Source organism: Zootoca vivipara, chromosome 12 (assembly GCF_963506605.1).
Source record: "Zootoca vivipara chromosome 12, rZooViv1.1, whole genome shotgun sequence".
Lineage (NCBI taxonomy): Eukaryota > Metazoa > Chordata > Lepidosauria > Squamata > Lacertidae > Zootoca > Zootoca vivipara.
In genome coordinates this window covers 21,666,759-21,691,988 of record NC_083287.1, presented here as the reverse complement: position 1 = coordinate 21,691,988, position 25,230 = coordinate 21,666,759, and the positions used below count along the sequence as shown (strand labels likewise).

The following is a 25,230-nucleotide window of genomic DNA, read 5'->3' as shown; positions in this document are numbered from 1 at the left end:
AAGCATCTCAGAAAAGGGAGAAGGGTGACATCATAAACCGGATGATGTCATGCAAAGTATAAAACAATACCATGTATCCAAAGTGTCTCAGACTGGAGAAGGATGACATCATAAAGCAGATTTTGTCCAGTGAGTCAATCTCAAATGTTTTCCAACTAGATAAATGACTTAATTAAATATGTATATTTAGGCACTGATGCCAGGAAAGGAAATCTGTTCAGGATGAAATAGTCTGTTCCCCAGGGATGGTTTGTCCACCTGGCAACTGAATAAGAGACTTTTCCAAAGGAAAGGAAAGGAAATGTAGTCCTAATTTTGTAAATGTGGAGCAGGTGGATTTGTATTCGGATATACAGTCTGGCCTGGAGCAAGTAAACTTGAGGGGGAAATAGTAGAGAACAGATATGGAGGCAATTTAACCTAGTTTTAGATTTAATCAGTTTTAGATTCCACTTTAGATAAACCATCGTTTGCCATGGCACCTGAACCTTAGGAACTGCCATTAATTTTAACTATTCTGAATTGTAAGATTCTCAGGGTAATTCACCTGGTTCTTCCACGCCACTTTATCTTCACAACAATCCCAGGACTTAGGTGAGACTGGTAGAGCAACTGGCCCAATTGTGTCTCAGGGCTGAGCGGCAAAGGGAATCCAAAGTCTCCTCACTCTTAGTCCAACAAACTAACTAACCGTTACACCCGTCTCAGCCTCATGTGAAGCATGACTCCTTGAAAGCAGCTGAGAGCCACATTTGAACATTTTCCTGCTACCTCCCTTACTAAACAGTAACATAAGAAGTGATCCTTCTTGAATTATTCCCAAATGTTTTTGACCTGACAAACAGATCAGCCAGTGATCGACTGAGAGCTATTAAAGTAGCTCTGAAATCTATGACTTTTTTTGTTGTTGCTGCTAGCAGCAGTCCTACACACAATGAAGTCATGCTTGAAACCCCGTGGCCTCCTTTGTGAATCCAGATCCTTATCGACTGTTGTTTGCTGAAATTCTACAGATTTGTCTATCTTTGTTATGTCCCTATTGGCTTGCTGTCTCACTTGCCTGTGTTGTTACCAGATTCTCCTGTAAGATATGGTAGAATCTGCCGGTTGAACAGTTGTTAATTCTTTAGAAGATGAGCCTACAGATCAAATCGATTTGCCAATATCTGAAGTGTGTTTCCCTCACTTCCTACCAAGCACATGTCATTGACACTTTATTTCTGTATATCTGAAATAATTGTCATTTATATCCTCTCTATTTAATTATCTATGTTTTGTTCCTTCATTGCTAAATGGGCTTAACATGTTTGCTATCCACTATTCTTTAAGGTGGATTTCTAGACTTTGGTAACATTCCTTCACATGCCACCATTGGATAGAACCTAATCTGATCAAAATACTACATTTGGGCTTTTACTCTCACCATGACTAATGTGCTAAAGGGCATTGTATGCAAATGTTTATCTTCTGGACTTTGAACGTCTTACTAATGCACTTTTCAGATTTTCCCACCATTAACAGATTAGATGATTAGGCAACGTGGTTGGGTGTGGGTGCACAAAGATAATTACAGAGGCTGTCTGGTTGTAAATTGATCTTTAGATACTGGTGATTGGTAAATGCAACTCTAGCTACTCTCAGTTACAAAATCCTAGATAAAATCTTCAGCATTATCTGCAACCTATACTCCCCCCTCCCCCCCCCAAGTCCATAGTGGTCCTGCGGAAAGAATACACATCTACAAAAATTTCTTAGCATTTGGAAATGCAGTCAAAGTCCATTTTTCTTTTTTGTTTGCTTCTCATCTTGACAAATACTTTATTTTGGAGATTAGAAAGAAAACTGGATGCATTTTCCTTTAAACTGTATGAATTCTTCTACAACTGAAACAGTGCCACCATTTTCAATGCCCTTTTTTACATTTTTTGTACTTCCATCAATTTATGAAGAAGCAGCATTTTCATTTAAAAGCTGGTTTAATTCAAAAATAATAATAAGAAGTCATTAGGGTGGTCTCACCATAGCTGCCAAGTCTCCCACCTGCTCCACACCCGTTTCCCGAATAGAGAAAAATCTTGTAAATCCCCCGGATTTCCTACCTGCCAGGGAGGCTCCTTCTGCGCATGTCTGGACATGCGCAGAACCGATTTCGGGTGCCGCTCTGCCCATGTCTGGGCACCGGAAATTGGGCAGCGCCGGCACCGGAAGTCCAGACATGCGTAGAAGCGACTTCCGGTGCTGCGCTGCTGCTGATCCCGGATTTTTCTTACCGGGAGTTGGAGGGTATGGGTCTCACACACCAGTTTGAATGCAGATTATTTGCGATGAGAAATTGTATTTAGGGTATATATTTATCCCACAGTCATTGGTCATAATGCTTTTCTGTGAAGCTTCTGCTCTACAGTGGCATGATTTTACAATAGCATTTTTACTCTGCTTACTGGAGATCACTATAGCCCATGTTCCAAAGAGGAGGAATTGCAGTTCAAGGTCACTGCAATCTTACACCTGGCATATATGTTTTGTTGACTCATCAGGAGTGCATACCTTGATTCTAAATGTATTTTACTTGCAAAAAAATGCCACTAGTTTCGAGAGAACTTTTCTTTTTAAGATTGCATTGGTTACAGCCTCACACTACATCCAGTAAGTCTTCAATGCATGTCTACCATGCATTGATTAACAGAACAGAAATTGATCCAGAAATTCTTCCATCCTTCAAAGCAGTATAGTGTTGCACATTTCTCCCACAGTTTGTCATTGTGGGTGGACTTGCTTGGAGTAACACATTCATTTTAAGATGCCTTGTGAGATGTAGTTTTCTCTAATCTTATCTATGTCAATGTGTCCAGAAGCTGTCATATCTGTATGAACTATGATCTTGAAGTCAGAGAGCTGGGCCATGCCTCATAAAACGTTATTTTTTTGAGAAAGGCATTTTCATGAAGCTGTTTGACATTTTACACTTGGGTTGTGGTGACGCTAGAATGCTGCTCTGGGCTCCTTGGAGAAATGTTGAGATAAAAATATAGTAATTAAATAGACACTAGGCATTGCAGAGAGATTCCTCTCCTGAGGAGTTGGGGTTTCAGAAAATTCTCTAGTATGATATTGCCGGGGTGGGGGTGGGGGGTTTGGAATGCACCAAAGGATATGTTTGAGATAAGTTAGATTATTTCACTGTATCATCAAGAGTTTTGGTTTTGGCAATTGCTGACAGATATTTATGAGGTTTCCAGCTAAGCACTGTATACTGAGCTCTCAAGGGACAAAATTTGTACTCACCAGCAGCAAGCAACATTTGAGTTTGTCTGTGTTGGAAGTTGTTGCTATTATTTATTAAACTGATTAGTTGCCTTTTTTGGCAGTGCAATCCGAAGTGACTTACAACAATAAATAATAAACATTAAAAAAGACAAAGAATAGAAAAAAATCTAAAATACTTCCATACTTTTAAAGGCAGGAACGGAACACCCCAGCAATTAAAAGAGACTACATATAATTAAAAGACAAAGGCCTAGCAGAAAATAATGTTTTTGCTGGTGCCTAAAGATATGTAACAATGGTGGCAGGTGAGCTTCCCTGGGGAGAACATTCCACAAATGGGGAAGCACCACTCGAAAAAGGCCCATTCTCATCTTGCTACCCTTTGGACCCCTTGGGGAGGTGGGGCACACGGAGAAGGATCTTAGATGGCAATCACAGGGTCTGGGTCAGTTCATGTGGGGAGAGGCAGTCCTTGAGGTCCAGAGCTGCAGAAAGCCACCACATTGAACTGGGCCTTGAAGCTAACTGGTAGCCAGTGTAGTTGAATCAGGGTTTGTGTTAATTTACTCAAACTGTCTTGCTCCGGTGAACAACTTGGCTGCCAAATTCTGCACCAGCTGCAATTTCCAAACCATCTCCAAAGGCAGTCCCACGTATAACACATTGCAGTAATCTAACCTAGAGTTTACCAGAGCATCGACAACAGAAGCTAGGCTAGCTGTGTCCAGATAGGGGTGTAACTGATGGAAGGCATTCTGCACCAATGAGGCCACTTGGCCCTAGGAATTTTTGTGGTCAGCCACAATAGCTGGAACATGTTACGATGAAAAATCTAGGCAGACAAGTAGGAATAACCGTAAACAAGCTGGAAACCAAGCCCCAGATTAGTTCTGTTTGGATATAGCGTGTGGGAATACCAAAGATTGCAAATAGGCAGTGTAAGATGCATTGTTAAAGGTAAAGGGACCCCTGACCATTAGGTCCAGTCGTGACCGACTCTGGGGTTGCGCGCTCATCTCGCATTATTGGCCGAGGGAGCCGGCGTATAGCTTCCAGGTCATGTGGCCAGCATGACAAAGCTGCTTCTGGCAAACCAGAGCAACACATGGAAACGCCGTTTACCTTCCCGCTGTAGCGGTTCCTATTTATCTACTTGCACTTTGAGGTGCTTTCGAAGTGCTAGGTTGGCAGGAGCTGGGACCAAGCAACGGGAGCTCACCCTGTCACAGGGATTCGAACCGCCGACCTTCTGATCAGCAAGCCCTAGGCTCAGTGGTTTAACCACAGCGCCACCTGGGTCCCTATAAGATGCATTGTTAGAAACAGGTTAACTGCCTTGTTCTCTGCCTTGTGTCCTGAGACTTGCAAGACATTGATCACCAGCCCAAGGACTATGCTGTGTAAATAGTAGTAGTAGTAATAATTTTACTATTTGTAACAGGTTACACCTGACTGGGTTGCCCAATAAACATTACAGTACAGGACAATTCTTTCTCTCTCTCTCTCTCTCTCTCTCTCTCTCTCTCTCTCTCTCTCTCTCTCTCTCTCTTTCTTTCTTTCTTTCTTTCTTTCTTTCTTATCTCTTCATTTTGAAGCATTGCAATACATTAAAATGAAATGTTTAAAGCCTATCTTTATGGATCCAGCCATAATTTAGTATTGGTTACTGAAAAGAAATGACTGTTAAAATCAGAGGCAACCATTAATATTCCAGCACTATCCTCCAAATATTAGATGAACATTAAACAAAAACAGTGCATCAAACTTTGTAAGGAACTGCCCCCTGCTGGCCTGGCATTTGTTTGCGTATAATTGCCAGATTAAAATTTTCAGCATTATGTGTAGCATTTAAAATTAATCCTTTGTGCTCTCTTAGATAAAGGATACCATCCTCCAGGCTTCGTGCTCTGCAGGCATCACTTATTTCACCATAAAGCAGGCACCCCCAAACTCGGCCCTCCAGGTGTTTTGGGACTACAACTCCCATCATCCCTAACTAACAGGGTTGATGGGAATTGTAGTCCCAAAACAGCTGGAGGGCCAAGTTTGGGGGTGCCTGCCCTAAAGCATTTTTAAAGTTGCAACCTGAAGTATTTGGGATTGGGCATATATTGATGATATTATTGTTTCACCAACTTAAATTTTTATTGTTGCTTCTATTAATGTATATCTAACTGTGTTGTCATGTTTCCCCCCATTTAGGTGGAGAACAGACCAAAATACTACGGACGAGAGTATGTATTAAATTATTTGTAGGAAAATAACTTTTAAAGTAATAATTTGATGTGTGGCACTGTGCAATTTAAAATTGCTATGAAGAGATCATTTAATGTTAATGAAGAGATCATTTAACTCAGTGTTACCTCTCCATTTCTTTCCACGTACTTACTCAGTTTTTCTTGACTTCCCAGACGCTTCGTCTGCATGCACGTGAATTGTCTTTTCAGGTGGTACCTATAGTGTATATACATTTCAGCATGTATTTTGCAGTTAGAGATGTAGAACAATCCTAACCCAGCTCCGGGAACAACTGGAGAAGTGGAGCCACTGCTGTTGGTCAGGAAAGAAGGTGGCGGGGATGTTTTTGCTTTGGTTGTTTGTTTAAAAGGAAAGACCAACTGGGTAAAGCCAGAGGCCCGTCTAGTCCAGCATCCTATTCTCACGGTGGCCAGCAGCAGCAGCAGCAGCAGCACTCTCCCAGCTAGTGATTGCCAACAGCTGGGATTCAGAGGTATACTTCCTGCAACAGGAGAACAAGGCCATCATAGTTCGTAGCCTTTGACAGCCTTATCATCCCTGGTAAGGTGCAGTAGAGTGGGCCACCTGTCAGTGGGCCACCTTAAAATCCAGGGAATCCTTGGCCCGTTCTGCTCCACCCCATTTTGGAAACTTGGCTGTGAACAGCAGCCTGCAATTAATGCAAGCACAGCAAGGGGCTTCTGTAGCAGTGAAACCTCCCCACCACCAGCAGCAGAGTCAGAGAGAAGGACTCTTCCACCCAGTCCTCTAGGGTTGTGGTTTAAGGACTAGGACTGTTCCGGTCAAACCATTCATTTATTTTGTAAATCTTAATTTAGGTCTCCTTTTCGGAATCACAGAATCGTAGAGTTGCAAGGGACCACATGGATCGTCTAGTTCAACTCCCTGCAGTGCCCAATGTGGGGCTCAAACCCACAACCTTGAAATTAAGAGTCTGATGCTCTACAGACTGAGCTATATGAGCAACTCTGAATCTGGTGCTGTCTTACTCCCTACCCCAAATCTGTAGCAAACCACAGTTGGTTTGTTGCAGCAATAAGCTCAGGGCTATTTCCCCTCCCTCCTTTGCAATTATTATATGTGTTGTCCTTTCATTCTACAAATTCTATTTTCTGCAACAATTGGAGGGCATCATATTGGCTACCCAGATGTAACACAGCCACTGATACCCTGGAATGCTGCACAGTGAGAAGTTTTCTGCTGGGTCTTGCTCAAGAGTTCTCAGACCAAAATGTTATACTTCTACTCTGTAGTGGCTCATTCCATACCACAGAAAACACCAGGAAGACTGTATCTCAGAGGTAGTCAGGAGGCATAATTTCTCCCTATGAATTAGACCATCAAGTGTTATCGCCCCAACTCTATTATAGAGTAAGAGTAACGTTACCATAATTTCTGCCGTAGAGCTTCCATATGCTGATGACAACATAGTGCAGTGTTTCTCAACCGCTGTTCCGCGGCACACTAGTGTGCCGCGAGACGCTGGCTGGTGTGCCGCGACGTGCCGCGACGAGAAGGGCAATTTGCATTGTCACATGCCTGGCGGCCGCCAATAACCAACACTGACCCGCCAGAAAGGAAGCCGGCCGGGTCACGATGCGGGGCGAGCGCAGCTCTCAACAGCCACCACCATGGGAGGGTGGTTTTAGACAAACTTAAAGAAGCTGGCTGGATGAGCTCAACCTGAAACTTGCTGAGCAAAGGATTGTGCTGGCAGAGAAATCAGCGGCTTGTGAAGCCTTATTACAGGAGATTGCAACCAACACAGCAATTGGCAAGTGTTTCTTACAGTCATAATTATATAGTCAATATAGGGTGGCACAGAGTTAATTTTTTTAACTTTTTTAATGGTGGTGTGCCTCGTGATTTTTTTCATGGAACAAGTGTGCCTTGGCCCAAAAAAGGTTGAGAAACACTGACATAGTGTGCACACACTCAGAGGATGACCTCCAAACCATCCTAAACATCTTCGCATAAGTTTACGGAAAGCTTGGCCTATCGCTCAACATCCCAAAAATCAAAGTGCTGCACCAACAAGCACAAAACCCCTCTGCAGCGCCACAAATCCAACTCAATGGTGTAGTGTTAGAAAGTGTCAATCACTTCTCCTACTTGGGCAGTTATCTTTTCACAAGAGCCAACATTGATGCCAAAATCCAGCATCGCCTGAGCTCTGCGAGTGCAGCTTTCTCCCGATTGGAGTGCAGAGCGTTTGAGGACTGGGACATTCGCAGGGAAAGAAAAATGCTTGTGTACAAAGCATACCAACCTTACTGTGTGCTTGTGAAACATGGACCACTTATAAACACCATCTCCAACACCTCGAAAGATTCAATCAATGGTGTCTCCAAAACAATTTACATATCACTTGGGACGACAGGCAAACTAATACCCGTGTACTGGAAGAAGCAAAGATCACCAGTGTCAAAGCAATGATTCTTCAACATCAACTTCATTGGACTGGTCATGTTGTGCGGATACCTGATTATCGTCTTCCAAAGCAAGTACAGTGGTACCTCTACTTACGAATAACTCTACTTACGAATGTTTCTACTTACGAATGGAGCTCCGTCCGCCATCTTGGATGTGGTTTAGATAGGATTTTTTCTACTTACAAATTTTTAGATAGGGTTGCTTCTACTTACGAATTTTTTCTCCCAATGCATTCCTATGGGATTCGACTTACAATTTTTTTCGACTTACAAATGTGTGTTCGGAACGCATTTAATTCGTAAGTAGAGGTACCACTGTACTCTATTCCAAACTTTAAAATGCTGGAAATCGTAATGCTGGTGGTCAACAAAAGAGGTTTAAAGACTCTCTCAAGGCAAATCTAATAAAATGTAGTATAAACACTGACAATTGGGAAACACTCGCCTGCAAGTGCTCCAGTTGGAGAACAGCCTTTACCAAAGGTGTCAGGACGAAAGGCAGAAGTGTGCTAAGAGGAAGGCACGTTTGGCAAACTCTCACCGTGATCAACTCCTGCCCAGAAACTATGCCCCCAGTGTGGAAGGACATGTGGATCCAGAATTGGCCTCTACAGTTACCTACGGACACACCATTAAGACCGTGTTCATGGAAGACAATCTTACTCGGCCACGAATGATCGCCAAATAAGAAGTCATATAAAATTGGTCCAAAGGCAGAAGAGCTGGGAGTACAGGCAGAGAGCTTGCTAAATGTTACAGATTCCTAAAACCAGGCCCTGCTAAGCCCCTGGTTTCAATATTTATTTATTTAAAATATTTATACCCTGCCTTTCTAAGACAACGGCCTTTTAAGGAGGCTTTTAACAGCAATGGAACAGCTGTAGGAAAATCCCAGAGCAATAATTAAAATGCAGCGCAAATAAATCAGTTGTGTATCACCACCATGGACAGCAGAATTCACCAAAAGCAGCCTGAGCAAATTAATGGAACGTTTGTGGGCACAATTTTAATCTTGACCGCAGCATTCCCTGCTATTAGTTCCTCCCAAGATGTTCCCCCTGGCATCACTTTGCTATACATACAGAGGGACACAACCCTATCATGAACTATTTTGTAGTGACTTTTATGTGTGTCCTCCTTCTGTGTTTTAACACCGAGTTCCTGTGGCCTTTCTCCCATTCAGAGTTATTCTCTAACCTGATGGCTTTCTGTTCCGTCAGGTTTCATGGGATCATTTCTCGCGAGCAAGCTGATGAATTGCTTGGAGGTGTAGAAGGAGCATATATTCTCAGAGAGAGCCAGCGGCAGTCTGGATGCTATACCCTAGCTCTCAGGTGAGCTTTGCTGCTTCTGTTTGCAAATTTTAAGAAGTGCTTGTTGGCCATTGGGAACCCGAAGGAATCGTGGTTATAACAACTATATGCAAAACAGTATATTTTTTAAAATGGTATGATGTAGTCTGTAACGTGTTAGATATTATGATCCTTTAAAATTTAAAGCATAATTTTTTGCAGACTCAATAGTTGATTTTTTGCACTTTCTGTGGTGATAATAATAAAAATTTATTATTTATACCCCGCCCATCTGGCTGGGTTTCCCCAGCCACTCTGGGCAGCTCCCAGCAGAAAAAATTCTCTAAACAGGGCTGCCTTCAGATGTCTTCTAAAAGTCAGATAGTTATTTATTTCCTTGACATCTGATGGGAGGGCGTTCCACAGGTCGGGCGCCACTACCAAGAAGGCCCTCTGCCTGGTTCCCTGTAACCTCACTTCTCACAGTGAGGGAACTGCCAGAAGGCCCTCGGAGCCAGACCGGGCTGAATGATGGGGGTGCAGATGCTCCTTCAGGTATACTGGGCTGAGGCCGTTTAGGGCTTTAAAGGTCAGCACCAACACTTTGAACTGTGCTCAGAAATGTACTGGGAGCCAATGTAGGTCTTTCAGGACTGGTGTTATGTGGTCTTGGCGGCCACTCCCAGTCACCAGTGTAGATGCATCCAAAGGGCAGTAACAGCTACAGAGTACTCCCAAAATGATTCACATTATATCAACACCATCACCAGTTAGAACTAAAATTATACCAGTTATACCTACAAGGCTATATTTAACCATGAATTGTATTTAACCATGATTTAAGAGTATCTTGGGTATAGGAAAACTTAGAGCGGCTAACCTGCGACACTCTGGAGGTACACAAGTTAGCTACCCCTATTGCAAATGAAGAAGGCCGCCTTATTATGCTATGAGTGCTGCATTTGCAAATAAGGGGGTCGCAGGCTATTTTGAGTCTCTCATCAACTTCACTTACTGATTTCTAAACCCTGTTTAAGCAATAAAGTGAATTGTATGCCACAGATTGTGCAAGACTTTATATCAGCTCATCCCCTGTGATGAGCAAGGTTCCTCCTGGTGACCTCAAACATAGCTAAGTGCCACATTGGCTCTGATTTGAGCCGATATTAAAGACACAGAGCTGGTTTTGATTCCTGTGTAAGAGGACACCCTGCTATACCTTGGTTGTGTTGTGACTGTTTAACCAGCAGGAGAAGAGCAGTGGGATTCAGAAGGAAAGCAGGGATTGCATTAGTCCAAAGTTCTCTTCCAAGTGCAGTTGAGGATATTCTGCACCGGTCTATAACACATGTTCATGCAGCCCTGGCGCAGATCTCTTTTATCTGAATATATACCACTTCTTGGGCCTGAGCTCCGTCCTCCACCTTTATAACTAATGAGGAACATGGCCTTTTTATAGTGTGTATCATCTGAGAAATCAATGCTTTTAGTGTTCAAACACTAATGCAACAACTTCATTGTGTTTTAATGCAGGTTTGGCAATCAGACCTTAAACTACAGGCTTTTTTACGATGGGAAGCACTTTGTAGGGGAAAAGAGGTTCGAGTCAATCCATGATTTGGTAACAGACGGCTTGATAACACTGTACATAGAAACCAAGGCTTCTGAATATATTGCAAAAATGACGACAAATCCTATCTATGAACACATTGGATATGCCACTTTGCTTAGAGAAAAAGTATCCCGGAGACTGAGTAGATCAAAAACTGAATCAAGAAAAGCTAGCGTAACCACAAGTGAAGAAAACGCACCAGTTGAAAAGGTAAGGTGATTCATGTGGAGATCAATCCATATATAGATCTACCTTTTAAAAAATGCATCTGGGGCACTCGGTCGTTAAAATGCACTCAGTGGCTTGTCATCAACTAATTTTTAGTCAAAGTAAACCCACTGCAATGAATGGACCTCAGCCATGGCCATTAATTTCGGTGGGTCTACAACCCAATGTATTTGTTTATATGTTAACATTTGATGTGCAAGCAGAAAGCTGAAATCAGATCTATGAAATTATTCTGTTCCTCCACTGGGAATGAACTCCATATGATTGCATGCCCTGCCTACAATAGCTTCCCATTGTAACAACAACAACAAACAAACCAACAACAACAACAACAACAACAACAATTGTATACCACCCTTCCTCCGTAGATCTCAGGGTGGTTCCTTTCTGCACTTAAGAAATATATGTCCAGGTAGCATCTCCCAGATAAAATGAGTGGAAAAGAGCACCTGAGCACATACAAATATTTAAATTTAAATGAGAAGCTAGGTCTCTTGAGCTCAGTATTGTCTACATCGATAAGCAGCACCTCTCCAGGGTTTAAGGCATAATTCCCCCTCTCCCAGTCTTACCTGGAGATGCTGGTGATTGTAACCTCCCTCCCCCCCCATCAAAGGACCTGGTTTGCTGTATTTGCCAAAAAGAGAATGTAACCTTGCTATTGATTCCTGAGTGTAAGAATTTGTGCTGATTGCCTGTTCACCAGATCTCAAGTTTGTTAGCCTTTAACACAAAGTTCAAATCTCTGCTTTACTATTTTGGTGAATGGACCTGATTTTGGGGACGCGGCTTTTCTTTCTTTCCATCTTTGCTTTTCGAAGTTGTTTTTGTAGTAGCAGCATAAGCTGAGCAAACAAGTAGTAGTTAACATAAAGCAATTTAAGGAGAAATGCAGCTAAAATCAGCTTGAAATGTGTGACAAATGATGAATATTCTTATAAGAGGTTGTGTGCGTGTTTCCTGTTCCCGCAGATTGAAAAATATTTCAAACAAAACCTCTTTTCTAGTGTAAGTGCTTTTGAAGGTTATTTAATACATAATTCACATAATGTGTTTGCATCATAATCAAGATTATGTTGTTGACCCGTGTCTGAAAAGCAGTGCCTGACTGCTGGAGGATATAATTTATAGTTTTTATTTATGATACTGTTTCAGTCCCATAAGGACATTTCTAAAGACAACGTGCTCTGTTCAAGACAGCAAACGTCTTAAGTTGAGCTGGCTTTTGTTGCTAGTGCAAATGACCAAGGAAGACATAAGCAGAGTGAAATATACAAGAAAGCTTTATTTAATAAAATAATATTTAGAGCAACTGACATTTCAGGCTTGTGGAAACAGTAACACAAATTAAACTCAATTAACTATAAATTACTATTATTTAAGAGACACATGCTCAGAATAGAAAAGCACCTTACAAGGCTGTGATGAGCTGGTTTTTGGATTTTATTTCAGCATAGTTCAGAACCTGAGGCCTTCACTGAAAAAGGAAGGAATCATAGAATTGCAGAGTTCTAAGGGACTAAGAGGGTCATCTAGTCCAACCCCCTGCAATGCAGGAATCTTTTTCGCCCAAAATTTCAAGTTGTCACACTTCTGACAATCAGATCACTGTAGTTTTAAACCCTGGCCAATGGAGCTATGTGCATACCCTTATGCTATGCATGTGCTGCTTCGTGTGACAATATTTGCATGCTCACCTGCTGAATACATCATGTCATCCAGTATTTCAGGTACAGAAAAAAAGGGGGGGACTAAGTTCAGATTCTTCCACGCCGTCTGCAAAAACTTTCCAATAGATGATTTTGTGAGAACTGATGATGCAGGACATAAACAAACATCGACCCTTTACACAACATTGGATGCTGGAGATCAGTGTGTAATTTGAGAAAATAGTTTTCTATCCAAAAGAAACATTTCCTCCTAACTGAGATGAAATAGGTTTCTTGCTATCAACATTCCTCCAGTCTTTAATTCAACACTACTATTCTGCTTATAAACAGAATAAATTCATGAGGTAGAACTTGGGAAGTAGGATTGGCTTGTTGGTTTTCCTTGTACTGTATTCATGGCTCTGTCTCCCAGTCTCCAAGCTGTGGTCCCTGAAATGTGCTAAGAAAAATGCTGCAGGAAGTTAATGTATTGTTGATAGCCGTAGCAAATACATATTTTTTTCTCATGCATTACCTTCCAGAAAAATCTAATTTGTGATGGTTGTCAAAGACCATTATTAGTATGGGAGAAAGGATTTTATCCATGCTATATAGCACCTTAACATGTTGTGACTGAAGGGGGGGCAGGGGACATAAGTTATTTTGGCAGAGCAACTGCTACCCCTCAGTACCTCTTAGAAACACCCCTACTTCTAAGATATGGCATAGAATCATAGAATTGTAGGTTTGGAAAATACCTGGAGGGTAATTAGTTCAACCCCCTGCACCGCAGGAATCTTGACTAGATCATACATGACAGGTATGATTAACCTCTGCTTAAAAAACCTCCAAGGAATGAGAGTCCAGCACCTCTTGTGGACGAAATCTGTGCCACTGTAAAACAGCTCTTACTGTCAGAAAGTTCTTCCTGATGTTTCCTCAGGATCTCGTTTCTTATAAGTTGAATCCATCAGTTCAGGTTATAGCCTCTGGAGCAGGAGAAAACAAGCTGGCTCCATCCTCCGTTTGGCACGGAGCCTGGGGCTTGCCGATCAGAACGTCGGTGGTTCGAATCCCCGTGACGGGGTGAGCTCCCGTTGCTCGGTCCCTGCTCCTGCCAACCTAGCAATTCGAAAGCATGTCAAAGTGCAAGTAGATAATAGGTACCGCTCTGGCGGGAAGGTAAATGGCGTTTCCGTGCGCTGCTCTGGTTTGCCAGAAGCGGCTTAGTCATGCTGGCCACATGACCTGGAAGCTGTACACTGGCCCCCTCAGCCAGTAAAGCGAGATGTGCTCCTCAACCCCAGAGTCATCCATGACTGAACCTAATGTCCAGGGGTCCCTTTACCTTTAAAGGGGAGAATGTCAACAGGAGAATGCTAGGTATTCAATTAACTCACCAGTTAAAATCAGCATGACTTAAATTTTGGATTTGGTGCTTTTAGAAAATCAGAATGAGGCAAATGGGCATGGCTATTGTTGTGTACACTTGGTAAAATTGATTATATTTGCACAATAATATCTGGAAGTTGCTTAAATAATTTTTACTCCCATTTTGGAGTAGGTAAAATAAAGTTTGTTGGTTTGCTTCAGTTATCTACCCGGATGGTTTAGAATTTCTCAACAAAAAGACGTCTTTAAAAACGTACTGAAAGAATTAACACTTTAATGTTGTCCTGCAAAAAGGTCTTTCAGACGTTTCAAGCACAGTTTAAGCCTCTGCAGTGATTAGGAGAGGTTAAGGGTTTTTTGAATAAAAGAAAATGAAACATCACCTTTTATTGATAGCATTTCAGACTCCAAGAAACTACTGCAGGGGGCATTAATTTCCCTGATAGGTTTGTTAAGCCATTTGTGGGATGTAGTTATTCTTCCCTGCACGAAAGGTTGACAACAGAAATTATTGAATGGCTCAGTCATTCCTGAGACTTTCCCCCTTTGGGCAGGTCAGTGGAAGGTTGTTACAGTGCCACTAACCAGGAAGAGAATGCAGAACCTGGAACTGCCCGAGGAATCTGTCCACTCTCATAATACAGTTTCTTGGAAGTTGTAATTAGTAGTACTGTGCCAGACCCCATAAGAAAAATGAAACGCATATGCCAAATTAGTTGCTTTTCTTTGGCTCGTTTTCATCCGAATAATTATATAAGTCAGAAATCATCATCATAAAAGAAGAATATTTATCTGTTGTTATCCCTCAAACTAATAAAAGTAGGCATTCCACTCTTGCTGTATTAAAAATAGGCAATAAATGAATGTTCATGCAGCACTTAAAAAAAATATCAGGCAAATAAAGAAGGGGGGCTGTTCCATTGTTCAGTTTTCTCATATGAAGGCCTTTCATTGCGCTGCAGCTAAATATTTGCCTATTGCTTTTATATAATAATAATAATAATAATAATAATAATAATAATAATAATAATTTATTATTTATACCCCACCCATCTGGCTGGGTTTCCCCAGCCACTCTGGGCAGCTTCCAACAGAAAAATAAAACACAGTAATCTATTAAACATTAAAAGCCTCCCTGAACAGGACTGCCTTCAGATGTCTTCTAAAAGTCTGGTAGTTGTTTTCCTCTTTGACATCTGTTGGGAGGGCGTTCCACAGGGCAGGCGCCACCACCGAGAAGGCCCTCTGCCTAGTTCCCTGCAACTTGGCTTCTCGCAACCGCCAGAAGGCCCTCGGTGCTGGACCTCAGTGTCCGGGCAGAATGATGGAGGTGGAGACGCTCCTTCAGGTATACTGGACCGAGGCCATTTAGGGCTTTAAAGGTCAGCACCAACACTTTGAATTGTGCTTGGAAACGTACTGGGAGCCAATGTAGATCTTGGCGGCCGCTCCCAGTCACCAGTCTAGCTGCCACATTCTGGATTAGTTGTAGTTTCCGAGTCACCTTCAAAGGTAGCCCCACGTAGAGCGCATTGCAGTAGTCCAAGCGGGAGATAACTAGAGCATGCACCACTCTTGCTAGACAGTCTGCAGGCAGGTAGGGTCTCAGCCTGCGTACCAGATGGAGCTGATAGGCAGCTGCCCTGGACACAGAATTGACCTGCACCTCCATGGACAGCTGTGAGTCCAAAATGACTCCCAGGCTGCGCACCTGGTCCTTCAGGGGCAAAGTTACCCCATTCAGAACCAGGGAATCCTCCACACCTGCCCGCCTCCTGTCCCCCACGAACAGTACTTCTGTCTTGTCAGGATTCAACCTCAATCTGTTAGCCGCCATCCATCCTCCAACCGCCTCTAGGCACTCACACAGGACCTTCACTGCCTTCACTGGTTCTGATTTGAAAGAGAGGTAGAGCTGGGTATCATCCACATACTGATGAACACCCAGCCCAAACCCCCTGATGATCTCTCCCAGCGGCTGCATGTAGATGTTAAAAAGCATGGGGGAGAGGACAAAACCCTGAGGCACCCCACAAGTGAGAGGCCAGGGGTCTGAACACTCATCCCCCACCACCACTTTCTGAACACAGCCCAGGAGGAAGGAGCGGAACCACTGTATAACAGTGCCCCAAGCTCCCAAGCCCTCTAGACGGCCCAGAAGGATGTTATGGTCGATGGTGTCAAAAGCCACTGAGAGATCCAGCAGGACTAGGAAACAGCTCTCACCTTTGTCCCTAGCCCGCCGGAGATCATCAACCAGTGTGACCAGGGCAGTTTCAGTCCCATGATGAGGCCTGAGCCCCGACTGGAAGGGATCCAAATGGTCCGCTTCTTCCAGGCGTGCCTGGAGTTGTTCAGCAACCACTCGCTCAATCACCTTGCCCAAGAATGGAAGATTTGAGACTGGGCGATAGTTGGCCATATTAAAGGTAAAGGTAAAGGGACCCCTGACCATTAGGTCCAGTCGTGACCGACTCTGGGGTTGCGCGCTCATCTTGCATTATTGGCCGAGGGAGCCGGCGTATAGCTTCCAGGTCATGTGGCCAGCATGACAAAGCCGCTTGTGGCGAACCAGAGCAGCACATGGAAACGCCGTTTACCTTCCCGCTGTAGTGGTTCCTATTTATCTACTTGCATTTTGACGTGCTTTCGAACTGCTAGGTTGGCTGAAGCTGGGACCAAGCAACGGGAGCTCACCCCGTCGCAGGGATTCGAACCACTGACCTTCTGATCAGCAAGCCCTAGGCTCAGTGGTTTAACCCACAGCGCCACCTGGGTCCCTACATATTTTGGCCATATTAGCCGCATCTAAAGATGGTTTTTTAAGAAGCGGTTTAATGACCGCCTCTTTCAGCGGGTCTGGGAATACTCCCTCATAGAGGGAAGCATTTACCACCTCGCGGAGCCCATCACCCAGCCCTTCCCGGCTCGCTTTTATTAGCCAGGATGGGCAAGGGTCAAGGAGACAGGTGGTTGGTTTCACTCGTCCAAGCAGCCTGTCCACATCCTCGGAGGTAACAGATTGAAATTGATCCCATGAAACATGACTAGACAGGGCTCCAGCACTCTCCCGCCCCGGCCCTGCTCCCACGGTGGAGTCTACCTCCCTCCAAATCTGGGCGACTTTATCTGCAAAAAACTTTGCAAAAGCATTGCAGGAGATATTGGGGTCCCTATTAGGCGACGAAGGTGGTTCAGATAGATTGCAAACCACCTGGAACAGTCTCCTGCTGCTGTTTTCTGCAGATGCGATAGAAACAGTGAAGAAGGTCCTCTTCGCCATCGCTATTGCCACTTGGTAGGCTCGAAGTTGAGCTCTAGCCCGTGTTCGGTTGGATTCAGAATGAGTTTTCCACCACCGGCGCTCAAGCCGTCTCAGCGATTGTTTCATCGCCCTCAGCTCCGGGGAAAACCATGGGGCTGTCCGAGCTCCATGCAATCGGAGAGGGTGCTTCGGAGCCAAACAGTCAATAGCCCTGGTTAACTCCACATTCCAGCGGGCCACCAGGGAATCGGCTGAGAGGCCATCGACATCAACAGTCGTATCTTGGAAGTCGAACGGAATCCGTTCCGGAAGTCCGCTCAACTTCCAAAATGTTTGGAAACCAAAGCACAGCTTCTGATTGGCTGCAGGAAACTCCTGCAGCCAATCGGAAGCCGTGCCAGACGTTTGGCTTCTGACAATTGTTCGAAAACCAGAACACTCACTTCCGGGTTTCAATCATTCAGGAGCCGATTTGTTCAGGAGCCACAGTGTTTGAGATCCAAGGTACAACTGTAAAAGCAAAATGTGAAATGTTGTCCCAAAGTAAGAATGCTGGAATAATCCTACAAGTAAAATAACAGCTTTATTGTCTGTAGGTTTTTGTCTTAAAGCAGGTTTTGTTAGTATTTTGTATTTTGGGGCATTTTATGCGCTTTAGTATATCTCTGTACATTGTTGTGCATCGACTTGATATATTATTCGGTGGTTTATAATTTTTATATACATAAATGAATAAAGCTCTGGGGAGCTATTGAGCCATATTTATTCATTTTTTTAAAACACCATTCTGTCCTTGCATGCTCTGTGGCACATGCAAATATTGATCATAAACATTTGGTCCATTCTTAGTTATGGACATGCTATGCAACCGTGGCTAAATTGCATCAGCAGTACATGTATTTAAAGTGTAGCCGAAGTTCGAGCTGTTAAAATTGCATGTGGAACAACTACTGAAAACTTCATAAACAATTTCCCATTAAAGATGAGGCAGTGCCACATCCATTTCCTGCTCAGATTTCTTCCTTTGTGCAGTCACTGGAAAATATAAGGCAGCTCTGTAGGCACAAATCTATATTTGATCATCTCACTGTGTTTTCTGAGACAGAGAATATAACAAGGCAATAATATTTCACCTATCATTGTGTCCAAGTCGCTCAGTGTGCTTTTCAAATACAGTGGTGCCTCGACTTACAAATTAAATCCGTTCCGAAGGCACCTTTGTAAGTCGAAAAATTCGTAAGTCGAAAAGCGCCATTGGAAACACAATTTCCCATAGGAATGCATTGGAAACGGGAAAATTTGTAAGTCGAAGCAACCCTATCTAAAAATTCGTAAGTCGAAAAATCCCTATCTAAAACCGCCGCGGGGTTTTTTTGGATGTTGAGATATTCGTAAGCGCACGGCCATTTGCTCCATTCGTAAGTCGAAAAATTCGGTTGTCGAGTCGTTCGTAAATTGAGGTACCACTGTACAGGACTTGTAATTCTGTGTAAATGGATGGAGCTTCCTTTGCACAAGCAGAAGGTTTTGAGTTATGCAGTTCAAAGAAGCCCCTTTTTTGCACTCCCGTTTTACTTTTTGAAAGCATTTTCTTCCATGCAACCTTCGGTCAAAGATGCTGTTTTGTTACTGGGACAAGTTGGCATATAGAGCCCTTAATGGCTGTGGATCACTTTACTTGAGGGATTGCCTTGCCTCATATATGCCTTGTTTTACCAGTTTATCAAACTTACAAAGTGCCATACAGTATGTTGTTTGTTCTGCATATGTGAGGAGCTGATATTTTAGTGTGGCATCATTACCTTAATGCATTGGAACACCCTATTGACACTAGGCATGTGTCCTCACCATTGTTGTTTTTCTAGAAAAAGACTTGCCAGAACTCACCATGAATGCCTCCCTTGTTCTCTTAAAATGGCAAAGCGCCCACCTGAGAGGTGCCGGAACTGCTGGGGGGAAAAAAGCCCTGATCTATAATCAGATGCTTGCTGGAAACCTTTTTATTTCAGCAAGTCTCCCCAGACATACAATTTAGTTATGTATATTCATTTTTTAAATTTTTTTGCTGATTCTATCTATGTTTTCTTGATAATTATTTTATACATGCTGCTTAGAGATTTTTCTGATTAAGTGATCTATGGTTTTTCATAAGTGTACTAACGCTATTGATTCAATCATAACATGTCACCTTTTTATTTAAAAGGCTAGGTAAAAATAGGTAGCTTCCTTAACTCATAACCTGCCTTGTTGTTCCTGAATCCTTTAGGAAGGAATCAAGTAAGGCTTACATTTCACAGAAGTGGGGGTGATTTAATGGCGGAGCTACATGTTTCAGACACTAGATGGCAGCTTTACTTAAGAGTTTTTATGGGTTTTGGTTTTTTTTTTTTTTAAAAAGATACAGTAGCTTCATGTCTTTTTCTGGTTTGTTTGTTTAATTATTTAGTGTATTTATCCCCTTTTGGGATAAAACTGTCCCCAGCATCAAAGAACTACATCTCAAACAGCAAAACAAGACCATTGCCAGCATGTTAGCTTCAGACATAAAGCAGATTAAAATGTGTGGTTTATTGCAAGGTCACATGGTTCAGGATCAATCCTCTCAGAAGTTTTTCTACATATACCCTTGCCCTGTTTAGCCTCCAATATGGTTTCAAATTAATATTACATGTTTACATTTACATATTTAAATGTCTGTGAAGGGTGCATTTATCTGGCAAGGCTTTAACCCAAGAGGAAATATTATTTATGGGAAGAATTGCTATAGAAACCTTTTCAAAAAAAATTGCATGCATTGTTAGTTACATAAACTAACAGACTAGTTTTTAAAGTATTGGTGTTTTAAAAGGTCTTGGTAAGTAGTAAGCACATTCTCTTTTTAAAAACCACAAAACCATCCTAAATTGTCCTGTTTACTGAGGGTGCTTAATATATTTAACGGGCCATTCAGATATTGCAAATGGGTTGTTTCGAAGTTTTAAAGAAATACTTACCAGGTTTTTCCTATTTGGATATACCCCAATTCTATGAAAGAGGGCAAAATAACCATCTTAATGTTAAGACAGAAATTTTAGAAAAAATAGTATTGTCACACAAAATGGACTAATGTACACACCCTAGTTTTCCAAGTTGCCACTTTCCCATCTTCCCCCTTTTCACCTGCTGTTGCAGCCTAATTCTATGCATGTTTATTTGAAAGCAAATCTCACCCAGCTCAGTGGGGCTTAGCCTCAGGTCAGTTGTGCATAGGATCACAGCCTGAAAGCCATTTCCGGCGCAACATTTAGCAAGCATGGCGTGGCTCCTGGATCGATTCCTGTGAGACCCGCGTGGCCTTACTGCTAAATAAAAATGATCCTGTGAGCTGAGGCTTAATTCCCGGAAGAGTGCGGCATTTGAAGATCTATCTGTGCGCAGCATGGATTCATGACCCAATTGGACAAAACATGTTCACTGTCTCATTTCAGTAGCAGACCTGAGGCTGATATTATATATATAATCAAAACCTTAAAGACAAGTGCTGGAGGCCCTCAGATTTGCTAAGCCGGCCCTTAATGGCAGTCAGTAATTGAGTAGAAAAGCCGGGCTTGTAAGCAATCATCCTACCCCCTCCCTTCTCCATTTTTTTTCTTTTACTGTTTCTGCCTCTCTATCAGCAACAACATGTGCCTCTGAAAGTGGTTGTCAGCTTTCCAATCCCATCTGCCAAGCTGTCTGTTGCCAGGCTTCCTCTTCAGCTCCCAGGTTGCTGCGTCCTGTCTTGTTTTGCTGTTTACACGCAACCCCCCTGGCTCTCTACACAGAGTCACCTCTCAAACCTCAAGTTGTATTTCCAGCCCAGATACGGGTGATCATTATGAAGTCGTCGCCCTTGGATTTTCAGCTGAATCAGGGAACTTTTCCACTAGGTTTATTTTTAAAAAAACAACAACCAGGGTAGATAGCGGATTCGATCTCGTACAGCCGGTATTCTGTATGAGTTGTGATGGTTGCATTTTTATTCTAGATCTCTCATTGATTCACATTGACAAACGCTGGAACTTTGTGTTGCTCTTTCCCATCTGTTTTTAAACAGGGTAATAATATATTTTACTAATTTGCTTCCAGGGTTAGGAGATGGTCGTTTTAAAAATAACACGTGCATGTTTACACGGGTTCAAACAACCATGTGAAGTATTTTGTGTAGGCTTTGTTTATTATGTGGATGTGACACTGTTTCTGTTATTACAGTGGTGCCTGTAATAACACTTTGAATTGTGCTCGGAAATGTTAGAGAGCTGGACTAGAACTAAACAGGTTCAAATTCCTACTCTGCCACGAAGCTCACTGGGTGACCTTGCACCAGTCACTACCTCTCAGCTAACCTACTTTACAGAGTGGTTGTGAGAGAAATTTTCTCCCTGCCTGAGCTCTGTGGAGGAAGGGCAGGACTTTAAAATGCAGTAATAAATTTAAGAACCTTTATGTACTTTAATAAATAAAATAACCCTGGCTGTGTCTGCCTGTTTGTCTAGAACTCAACTACCCGGTCACACGAGCAGAAGTTGCGTTTCAAGGACCCCCAGGACACCCTTAAATAAAGACACAATTCACACGAAAGTTTTGTTACGGTTTTTGGCATAATTTTGGCCACAACTTTATTGAATTACAGTATGTGACTGGTTGCTTAGGCATTGGTTGAGACTATCTGTCCCCGGCCGGGGACAGAACTGACAACGCAAGCCAGCGAAGTCAGTAAGGGTAAACATTTTGGGAAGAGAATAAAGCTGGGTGCGAGACTCTCATCTCTCCCAAATGCTCCCAGGGGCTCTTGCGTGGCCCTAGCCCCTTGACAAGGGTTCGGACAAGAGCATGGCGAATCCCTGGATTCCTTTAATGGAATACTCTTACAGCAGGAGCATTGGAGGGGCAGGCACAGCCTATCCCTACCCCTCCACCAACCAAATTAACCAATTAACTAATGCCTAACCGCAACCTTACAAGTTGTGACGATTTTCTGTGCAGTAGGCAAAAACCAAATGGCACCAGCCAATCAGCCAAATGGTGAAAATTCCTACCAGGCCCCTGCCCCAAAAGCAGACGACCCCATGACAGCCATAGCAAGGCCAGCAAGAACAGCCCTAAATATAGGGAGGGTGGGCAGGTGATCCGATGCGCACAGCGAAAAGAGGAAGCTCAACGCTGCGCACAGGGACTAAAAAGCACCCTAACGTCAATCATTTTTGCAACATAAACTTTTCCCCAGCAACAAGTGAAGGTGCCCAATCAAATGAGTGGCCAACTATACTAACCCGCCCAGCAACAGGGGATGTCATGGTTGCCCCCACCGCAACACGTGCTCTCCATGAAGGAGAACCCGCTCTAGCACAAGGACCCCTGCTTGTGCAAAAGGGCTTTGCCCATCTAGTTCTTCCTTCCATGCACCCCCATGGACCCCCCCCCATCCTCTCTGGACTGTCAGGAGAACCGCCAGAACAGCACACGGGAGGAGAGGAGAGATGATTCCATTGGCCCATCAATTGACGGAATGACCTCCTTAGCTTAGCACACCATTGAATTCCAACCCCGCTTTGTGCTTTATGCTCAGGAGTACCACTGAAAACACTTTACATAGCCCTTGGTTTTAACTTGTGACAATCCTGAATTGATCACATTAGGAGAAAGCCGTAAGCCTTCACTGCCCCTGCCCCCACATCTCTGCAGTTCCAGGTTACCTAGTTTGTCTTATGCCGCTGCACTGTTGAAAGTGATTATTTTCCCAGCTGGCCTGGAAAGCTGCAACAAAGAAAGAACCGCAAGAGGGAAGGATTTGAATTGTGACAGTGGAGTAACATCTGCTCTCTCTTTCATGGCCCTCTCCACTTTGAAATCATAATGCCTGCTCATTGCATTCACATGGCTTGTGTGCTTTTAATGATATAGATGTATGAAAAGAGATTGGGAGATCTCCAGCTGTTAACAATGACTCCGGGTTTGTTTGTTTGTTTTTTTTTAAAAACCCCACTTTGGGGTAGAAGCAAAGCAGGCATCTCCCTTTGATTTCATATTAATCTGATTAATACACTTTTCTAATTCCATCTGTTCTTTGATGTGTATTGCAAGGAAGCCGAGTGCCCATAGAACCAAGCCAAGAATGGTATTTTTAGCATAGAGTTCCCTTGGATAGTAGACTAGATCAGACCATGCGCATTTATAATCTGGGCTAGTACAATTTACAATTAGACAAGTATTTACAGAATTAACAGTGTTTTTTTAATTTTGTTTTGTAGTTTTAATGTACCTTTAGTTTCCTTTTTAATTTTCTCCCACTTTATCTTGTTTAACTGAAATATTTTCCATTAAAAAATAAATAAAAAATGACTACAGACATTTGTAGTAGTGCTTGATATGTAAGCAATTCCCGCCCACCCACCCCCAAAAGAAATAACAGTGAAGGCTTGCTAAGGATATGGGGAGGGGGAAGCTTCTCCAAAGAAGCTTGTGGGCAGCCTAGCACAGGAATAACTGCTTGAAAGTTCAGTGGGACTTGCTATGTGTTGCTGGGCAATGTTTTGCAGCTTCAGTTAGGAACTTGGAATGATGTTTAAACAATATAGTCCTAAATTAATGCAAGGGAGATTACACTTCTGGTCCATTGAAAACAATTGAAATGCAATTACTCTTTTACCGTAGCAGCAGGAGCTTCCCCTCAGTGTTTTCATTTGGATATGTAATGAATCAGTACGCTTCTGAGCACAATTCAAAGTGTTGGTGCTGACCTTTAAAACCCTAAACAGCCTTGGCCCAGTATACCTGAAGGAGTGTCTCCACCCCCATCGTTCTGCCCAGACACTGAGGTCCAGTACCGAGGGCCTTCTGGTGGTTCCCTCGCTGTGAGAAGCCAAGTTACAGGGAACCAGGCAGAGGGCCTTCTTGGTAATGGCACCCGCTCTGTGGAACGCCCTCCCACCAGATGTCAAAGAGAAAAACAACTACCAGACTTTTAGAAGACACCTGAAGACAGCCCTGTTTAGGGAAGCTTTTAACATTTAACAGACCATTGTATTTAAATATTTTGTTGGAAGCGTGGCTGCGGAAACCAATATTAATATTTAAAAAAATACTAATATTAACTAAAATATAAACTAATATTTAAAAAGGGTTAAAGGTAAAGGACACCTGGACGGTTAAGTCCAGTCAAAGGCGACTACGGGGTTGCGGTGCTCATCTCACTTCAGGCCTAGGGAGTTGGCGTTTGTCCTCAGACAGCTTTCCGGGTCATGTGGCCAGCATGACTAAACTGCTTCTGGCGCAACGGAACGATGGAAACCAGAGCGCATGGAAATGCCGTTTACCTTTTCACCGCAGTTTATATTTATCTACTTGTACTGGCATGCTTCCGAACTGCTAGGTTGGCAGGAGCTGGGACAGAGCAATGGGAGCTCACCCCGTTGTGGGGATTTGAACTGCCAACCTTCTGATTGGCAAGCCCAAGAGGCTCAGTGGTTTAGACCACAGCGCCACCCACGTCCCAGCAGTTCACTTACACAGCATCCGAAGGGCTGATCAGCCAAGTAAGGTAAACCCAGTAGCCCAAACTTGCTGGCTGTTCTTCAGCGAGCAGGTTGTACATGCTCATTCTGACAGGTCAGAGGGCATTACTCTATTGCATTTGCAAGGAGTTCTTCTGTTGTAGTGGTGCAACCCACTGTTAGTGCTACAGCTGCTAAAGTAGTTGTGTAGGATTGGCTTGCAAAGCTTGCAAATGCTTCAAAAAATGGTCTGCTTGTTACAGACTCGTATGCAAAGAACATAACAGTTTTACTGCAGCAGTAAGAGAAAGAGCCATGCGTTC

General features: G+C 43.1%; 1 protein-coding gene across 2 annotated transcripts in view; it reads left to right on the top strand.

Moving 5' to 3' along the window:
- Positions 1-25,230, top strand: part of CHN2 (chimerin 2) — a 157,514-nt gene that overhangs the window by 76,078 nt on the left and 56,206 nt on the right. For both annotated transcript variants that reach the window (XM_035129608.2, XM_035129606.2), the window contains exons 4-6: positions 5,470-5,501; positions 9,179-9,292; positions 10,784-11,072. In XM_035129608.2, coding sequence (XP_034985499.2) covers positions 5,470-5,501; positions 9,179-9,292; positions 10,784-11,072 — 435 coding nt within the window. The remainder of the gene's footprint in view (positions 1-5,469; positions 5,502-9,178; positions 9,293-10,783; positions 11,073-25,230) is intronic.